The sequence below is a fragment of the Magnolia sinica genome, chromosome 5 (genome assembly GCF_029962835.1).
Source record: "Magnolia sinica isolate HGM2019 chromosome 5, MsV1, whole genome shotgun sequence".
In the NCBI taxonomy this organism is placed as follows: domain Eukaryota; kingdom Viridiplantae; phylum Streptophyta; class Magnoliopsida; order Magnoliales; family Magnoliaceae; genus Magnolia; species Magnolia sinica.
The window spans coordinates 10,626,910-10,635,345 of NC_080577.1; the positions used below are offsets into that span (position 1 = coordinate 10,626,910).

Here is an 8,436-nt window from a genome sequence, read left to right on the forward strand (position 1 = left end):
ACCTTACATGTACGTCTCTTTTTTACTAGTTCCCTTTCTTACCAAATTCGTCACACACACACATACTCTCTCTCTCTCTCTCTCTCTCTCTCTCTCTCTCTCTCTCTCTGCCACTCGATTGATCTTGAATCATCGTCTACCCAACTTGTCTACTAACTTGTCTTTGTCATACGGCCTGCACTCACCTTAGCACCCCTCTCTCCCTCAACACTAAAAACAATATACCCACTATGGCTCTATTTAATATTATATATATGAGAAAAGGTTCTATGTGGCCCACCGTGATGTGTTTCGAACATCTACCCCATCAGTCAGATACACCATTCCATGGTGGTCCTAGGGCTTAAAAATCAAGTCAATCCATGACTTGTATGGGCCACACCACGTTAAAAAGTTGAGAGGGGTTACCCTCCATTAAAGCATTCATAATCATTTGTTGGGCCCACTGAGATGTGGTTCACAAATCCAGCCCATCCATTATGTGTGTCCCACTTGGATGAGGGGTCAGACCAAGTTTCAGATGCATACAAATTTCAGATGGGCCCCACAAAGTACTTTTATATGTTTTAGGGATGTATTTACATGATTTTAGATGGTATGGCCCACCTGAGTTTTGTATATGGTTGATTTTTGGGATATCCCATAATTTAAAGGGGACCCATCAAATACACGGTGTTGATGTTCGATATACATCATGGTGATGCCCGCACAGCTCGACCTCATGAGAAGTTCCCATGAGCTCGACTGTATAGAACATTTTCCTCTCATATATTACTAATTGAATATTTGATTTGGGAGTTAGATCAATTAAGTCAAGTTGCTGGGTTGAGTTGGGTATGGATTGAGTGCTGGGTTGGGTCAAGTCAGGTTGAGAGTATACTAGACTCAACTTAGGATAAGCTCGACTTGAAAGGTTTGACAAACAAGCTAATCTCTAATAATAAATTTGAGGTTGAGCTCGAACTCAAGGAAAGCACGGACAAGCTAAGCCAAGCTTGGCCCACCTCAACTTGGCTTGGCTCGATGTAAACCCTAACCAGAATTGTCCAATAATTGAGGTTTTAAGGTATGGCATGTGCAATAAGTGGCCCACTAGATCATGGGTCATCCTACTCTTCAAATAATATTGCAGTTGATCATCTTAGGAAAAAATCAGGCCTATAAGCTTATCAGACGAAGGAACAAATGCCAAATCAGCACTAAATGTGCACCTCTCCGCATGGACGGCCTGATTTTAAGCTACCGTGGGGCCTGCTTGTTGAATGGCTTGAATTTCTGGCCACAAATTATATCAAAATTTAGAAAAACAAAAAATAAAAATTCCATTGCCGGGACTTGAACCCGGGTCTCTCGGGTGAGAGCCGAGTATCCTAACCAACTAGACTACAATGGAAGATGTTGAGAGGGTTACAATAAATATATTTAATATTATAAATTTCCATGCTACATTTTACACTACTTTGCATTTATGCCTCACCTACAAAACAAATGTACCATGGACCCAATCTGCCACAGCATATAATAATTCCACTTTTCAAATTATTTCCTCCGTAAGTTTGCTGTTATTATTTCATCTTTTAAGTTACCTGTTCACACAAATATCGCTTGATCCACAACTTTCGTGGCCCATAAGATGTTTGTAATAATCACCACTGTTTCCTGTGGTATGGTCCACTTGAGATTTGGGTCTGCTTAAGTTTTTGGGTAATGCCCTAAAATGAGCTGTCAAAACTGATGAACAGCGTGGATTTAAGAAAGATACCTCGTGGTGGACTCCACAGTCAGGGATCCACCCATCTCAGGTTTGGGTGGGCACGTCTTCGGTGGATCCCTGTGGGGCCTACCGTGATGTATGTGTCTTACATCCACGCCGTCCATCCATTTTGACAGATCATTTTAGGATATTATGCCTAGAATGAAGCAGATTAATGTCTTAGGCGGACCACACAACAGGAACAGTGGTGGTTCAATATCCAACATTAAAAACTTCTTGAGGGCCACTGGAATGTTTATTTGCCATCCAACCTGTTGTTAAGGTCACAGATACCTGGATGAAGGGACGTGGCAAATATCATTTTGATCCAAAATCTTCGTGGGCCATAAGAAGTTTTTAATGGTCAATCACCACTGTTTCTCATGGCGTAGTCCACCTGGATCTGCTTCATTTTTGGCGTCAGGCCCTAAAATGAGATTTCAAAATGGATGGACGGCGTGGATGTAATCCACATACATCCCAGTGCTCCCCACGGTCAGGGATCCACCGAAGCCGCGTCCCATATAATCCTTTCATCTACGGCAGTTCCCCAAACCGCCAATATCATGGCAGCAGCGGTTACTACAATCTCCAAAGCCCACCTCTCCTTACTTCCCACCAAACAAAAGCAGCAAAAAAATCCTACCCGCAGGAATCAAAATCATGGGTTTTTCTTCTTCAGATCCTCTTCTAAAAGCCCTCCTTATTTTTCTCTTCCCTTCAATCTTCCTACCTCTGTCAGAGCATCTCCATTGCTTGACCAAACCCCGCCTCAAAAGTTGAAGAACCCCAACACAGAAATCTGCCGATTCTGCGATTTGGGCGATCTAAAATCGGCCATGATCATGTTTTCCAGCTCCGACCCAAGAAAATCCCAGCTCGATTCGAGCACCTATTGCTCCATCTTGCAGCTATGTGCCGATCTTAAATCGCTACCCGATGGCAGAAAAGTTCATGCAATGTTGTCTTCTTCCGGCGTCAAAATCGACAGTGTTTTGGGTTCAAAACTGGTGTTTATGTACGTTAAATGCGGCGATTTGAAAGAGGGGAGACGGGTTTTTGATAGGATTGAGAAAGCGAATGTTTTCACCTGGAATCTTGCCATGAATGAGTATATGAAGAATGGGGAGTTTAGAGAAAGCATTTCTCTTTTCAGACAGATGCAAGAGTCAGGAATTGAACCGAATTCTTATACTTTTTCGTGTGTTTTGAAATGTTTTGCTGTTTTGGGGAATGCCAGAGAAGGTGAAAGGATTCACGGTTATTTGCTGAAATTGGGATATGGTTCTTATAATACAGTTGGGAATGCTCTTGTGGCGTTTTATTCAAAGAGCAAGAGAATTGAAGCTGCGTACAAAGCATTTGATGAAATGACTGACAAAGATGTTATATCATGGAACTCAATGATAAGTGGATACGTTTTGAATGGCCTTGCTGAAAAGGGTGTTGGAGTTTTCAGGCTGATGCGGTTTTGGGGGATTGATGTGGATTTAGCTACAATTGTTAGCGTCATGCCCGCCTGTACAGAAATGGGAATGCTTGAGCAGGGCAGGGCAATTCATGCTCACATGATAAAATCTAATTTTGGCGAGGAGATTAAACTCAGTAACTCTTTATTGGACATGTATGCGAAATGTGGCAATTTGGATAATGCGGTTCGAGTTTTTGAGAGGATGAATAAGAGGAGTGTGGTGTCGTGGACTTCGATGATATCAGGATATGCTCGAGATGGGAAGTTCAATAAGGCAATCAAATTGTTTCGAGAAATGGAAGCAGAAGGTATTAATCTGGATGTGTTTGCAGTTACGAGTATCCTTCATGCATGTGCTTGTAATGGTTCGATAGAGCATGGTAAGGACATCCATGATTATGTTGTGAGAAATGACTTGGGATCAAATCTTTTTGTTGCCAATGCCCTTTTGGACATGTATGGAAAATGTGGAAGCATGGCAGATGCTAGACTGGTTTTTGATGATATGCCCATCAGGGACATTGTTTCATGGAATACCATGATTGGAGGTTACTCAAAGAACTGTCTTCCCAACGAAGCATTTGGTTTGTTTATTGAAATGCAGCTTGAATTGAAGCCGAATGGTGTGACCATCGCCTGCATCCTTCCCGCTTGTGGCAGTCTGTCAGCTCTAGAGAGAGGTAGAGAGATCCATGGTCATATTCTTAGAAATGGGTTTTCCTCCGATGGTTATGTATCCAATGCTCTCATTGACATGTATGCGAAATGTGGAGCACTAGTGCTTGCACGTTTGCTCTTTGATAGGATTGCTAAAAAGGATCTTGTCTCATGGACCGTGATGGTCGCCGGATATGGCATGCACGGGCATGGGCAACATGCCATTGTAGTCTTCAATCAGATGCAAGAAATGGGCATCAAGCCAGATGAAGTTTCTTTTATTGCCATACTATATGCTTGTAGCCATTCAGGCTTAGTCAATGAAGGGTGGAGATTCTTCAATGTCATGAGAAATGACTGCAAAATTGAGCCCAAATTGGAGCATTACGCTTGCATGGTGGATCTTCTAAGTCGTGCTGGGCATCTAAGCAACGCATATAAGTTCATCGAATCGATGCCAATCAAGCCAGATTCGACTGTTTGGGGTGCATTGCTTTGTGGTTGCCGAACCCACCAAAATGTGAAACTGGCAGAGAAAGTAGCAGAGCACGTTTTCAAATTGGAACCAGAGAATACGGGGTATTACGTGCTCCTAGCCAATATATATGCAGAGGCAGAAAAATGGGATGCCGTGAAGAAATTGAGAGACAGGATTGGCAGCCGCAGGTTGCGAAAGAACCCCGGCTGCAGTTGGATAGAAATCAAGAACAAAGTCCATGTCTTTGTAGCGGGGGACTGTTCACACCCACAGTCAAAGAAAATACAATCATTGTTAGAAAGGGTGAGAGTGAGGATGAAAGACGAAGGGTACGTTCCAAAGAAGAGGTACGCATTGATTGATGTGGACGATGCGGGGAAGGAGGAGGCTCTTTGTGGGCACAGTGAGAAGCTGGCCATTGCTTTTGGTATCTTGAATTCGTCATCTGGAAAGCCAATACGGGTCACGAAGAATCTAAGAGTGTGTGGTGACTGTCACGAAGTAGCCAAATTTGTTTCCAAGATGGTCGGGCGGGAGATCATCTTGAGAGATTCTAATCGGTTTCACAATTTTGAGGATGGGCGGTGTTCATGCAGAGGATATTGGTGAACCAAGTGTAGGATTCAAAATCTGTCCAACTGTTGTCGTTGGAGCTTCAAATGATGAGAGTGACTGGCACATGCGGCAGCATGGTGCATGACTAGTGATTAAGAACAACAAGGTATGCAGTTCGCGTGGAATAGCAATGCATACAGTTCAAGCAGTAAGTTGTATAGATTGGTGAGCGTATGTTGCAAAATGGCAACCATGTTTTGATTAAGGGTTGCTTTTGATTATCAACATCATTTTTAGCACAAATGTCTGAACAAAAATTGAATCCAACTTAGTGCCTAGTGTAAATCTCACACATGTGTGCCATGTTCTCACTCACATGCTCGTTAGTCATCCTCTTCAATATATGCTCTCCTGTGGTGTGTTTTGGATTTCTCAATCATGAACATGACTTCATGCGACTGTTATCCAAACACAATTTCAACATCCATGGAGCTCTAAATGCAGGCACATAAACGAAAAATGTCAACTTTCATTCAATCACTTCTTCAGTATCTAAAGGTCCACTTGCGTCTCTTTGTAAACCCTCTACCATGCATCGTAGTGGCCCCTTACCATACCCTCTTCAACACATCCTAACAACCCTTTTACCATTTCATTGGTTTCATTGGCGGATGGAGGTCGATGATCTTCTCTTCCATTGTGCACCATCATCAGATCATCCTACTGTCCTATTGGAGGCCTGGAATTGCTGGGCTCAGCCATAGCTTGAAAATCTCACAGATGGGATCTGTAACCACCAATCATCAATGGACAATTTGTTCGTTGAACTTGAACAGTAGTCCCATCTCTCAAACCATCAATTTTCATGGCCACTGATCAAAGGGTAACCTTTGAAGCACGTGGGATCCATTGTGGGGCCTGTATTTGGAGGGTCTTGATTGATTTGCATGTCTGCCACATGCATACTGGATGCCGGAATAGTTTATATTTGGACGAGTGCTCACGTGCAATCAGTTGCAGTTTGCCCAGGCATTTTGCTCTTGAAGGTGTCATATATTTTCAAGGGAGTTGATCACCTACTACCAGCTGTATGTTAACATCATCATCATCATCTACACTGACTTATCCTAATTAATTGGGGTTGGCTGTCCGTTTACTTAACATACAACCCATTATTGCTTGCATTTCACCCTTGGAATTATCATATATTTTTAGATGCAAATGTGGAAATAAAAGTTCAAAATGCTATAAGAAGCAAGAAAGTTTTTCAAGAGTATGCTGATGCAAGGTACTATTGTTTTGAAGCCCTTCATCCACACCAGTTTTGCATCAGTGGGGGATAATCACTGGCACAAAGTGGCAATGGAAGAAGCATATGGTTCCATGAAGAACATGCCTCCAGATAGTGCCCCTGGTGCGGCTATCTAGAGTAGCATGCAACCGGTTGTAGGTGGTCAGTTTTCTTTTTTCAAAGGAGAAATTGGAAATGGAAATTTGAACGACACAAGAACGAAGGGCCGTATCATGGTAGCAGACAGCGAGATGTTGGTAATCAGGCCTGCTCAACTGTTGGATGATTCTTCAAAACTTATTTGTTAGAAATCATGTTAAAGAACAAATGAATGAAATAAAGAAAATGATGCTTTTCTGACTGGGGAAGTACAAAGACTACTCTCCAAAGCCCGTTGACTGATGAAGTCCATCCAACCAGTGCTTTTCTCAAGCGCAAGTAATTTGTTTGGTGGCTAAGTTCAGCCAATGGTCTTTGAGCTCATTGCAGATGCATTAATATTGTATGCTGTGGAAGGATGCTTTGGCCTTCAAAACTTATCAATGGGTTACCTCATGCTTGAACAAGTAACAGAAATGCAACTTTCGGCTGTGGTAGGACTGTCCATCTTGCTTAAGAACGGATCAGCTTTCACCCTAAGAAGTGAGAAGATGGACACCAACAGCACTGACCAGAGGACAACAATGTCGGTGTTTGGTTCTGCGTCCCCACAATACCCTTAAGAAAGGGGTATAGATGAAGAATCACCAAGAATGCAATCAAGACCTTCCTGAAAAAAGGCCCCCGAGCTTCACAGCCACTGTTCAATGCATCAGAAAACCCACTAACAATGCCCATGAGTTTGACAAGAAGGAGAATTGGAGGAATCAGAAGCGGTGTCCATTTGAAAATAACCAAAGTATCTTTGTATCAATGAAATTTCTTGCTGAGCATGTGAATGTGATCACTGGAAGCTAGAATAATAGAAAGAGACCATAGAAAGTTTGAAAATGTCAATATCAGAGCCCCTTGTCCAACAATGCAACCAGCAGCATACGAAAGAAAAAAGATCAACTGACTTCATAAGTGCAGTATATAATCGGGAAGTCATGATATACTACCATGAATCAACGCCAGCTCTAAGACACTATTTGCCCATGCATCACAGCAAGTAAATCCCCATTGCATTACAATTCTGAGAAAAAGATGTTGGTCAGAAGCATTTTTCATTAGCCGATAGGACCAAAACATGGTTGGTCGAAATTGGAGTTTCTTTTTTCTTTTTCTTTTTTGAAAGTTACAGGTTTATTAAGGGCCTGTTTGGATGCCTGTAAGTTGGGTAAGTGGGAAGTGACTTACAGGGAAGTCACTTACAAGTGGTGTTTGGGGGACAAAAATCACCCGTAAGAAACTTACAACCTGTAAGTCACTTACAGGCCAATCTACCAAAAAACTGCAGGGGGATGGGGGTGGGAAGTCACTTCCCTGTAAGTCACTTACAGGCTCAACGGTCAGATTTTTAAAAAGAGGAGAAGAGGGAGAAACGCACCAACCCACCAAATCTCTCTCCATCTTTGCAATCTCTCGCTGCAGTTACTGCCTTCCGCCTCTTCTCCTCCTAAAACGGTAGGGTTTCATCTACCCTTTTTTTCTCCTTTGAAAACGGGAGTGGTTTGACGTTACTCTATAAGGCACGCTGGCATCCAAACAGTCACTTATACGCACCTACGTATTTTTTCACACGTGTGATGGGCCTCTAATCCGAACAGACCATGTGATGCAGCATCCCATGAAACCGTCAGGGACTGTGCCCTGTGGTTGGTGATCCTGTAGATCATTTATCTGGTTGGTCTCACTGTGGCCTGTGGTTGATGATCCTGTGATGTACTCGTAGTGTTGGTGAATCTCTTAGATTGCACAGTTAGAATGCAAGTAATTTAACGATCTACATCAGTGTTGGTGAATCTCTTAGATCCTGAGCATCAAACTCCTCATTAGAGAATGAGAAAAACTTTGATGATAGAGTGGGATTGATGATGCGCTGGCCCTTGGAAATTACATCAGATTGCACAGTTGGAATGCAAGTAATTTAATTATTAGATTTTCTATTAATGTTTTTAAGTTTATTCTCAATGCTTAAATTTAGTTATTACTCCATATTATAGATTTTTTGAATTCGTGGGCCCACTTTTATAGCCCACTTGATGATTGGTTTAGCTTAATAATTATCTCAAATATTCATCTTGATGGGC

The 8,436-nt window shown here is 42.3% G+C and overlaps 1 protein-coding gene and 1 non-coding gene across 2 annotated transcripts; one reads left to right on the plus strand and one right to left on the minus strand.

Annotated features, from left to right (window-relative positions):
- Positions 1-1,320: 1,320 nt before the first annotated feature.
- Positions 1,321-1,393, minus strand: TRNAE-CUC (transfer RNA glutamic acid (anticodon CUC)). Its single transcript has one exon. It is a non-coding gene; the product is annotated as a tRNA-Glu (tRNA).
- An 897-nt stretch (positions 1,394-2,290) lies between these two features.
- LOC131245420 (pentatricopeptide repeat-containing protein DOT4, chloroplastic-like) lies at positions 2,291-5,252 on the plus strand. The gene has a single exon (XM_058244875.1). The coding sequence runs from the start codon at positions 2,320-2,322 to the stop codon at positions 4,966-4,968; it is 2,649 nt and encodes an 882-aa protein (XP_058100858.1). The 5' UTR covers positions 2,291-2,319; the 3' UTR covers positions 4,969-5,252.
- The last annotated feature ends 3,184 nt before the right edge of the window (positions 5,253-8,436 follow it).

What these genes read in the sequence shown, in the direction of transcription:
- LOC131245420 (XM_058244875.1), top strand. Translation starts at nt 2,320, where the DNA reads ATGGCAGCAGCGGTTACTACAATCTCCAAAGCCCACCTCTCCTTACTT.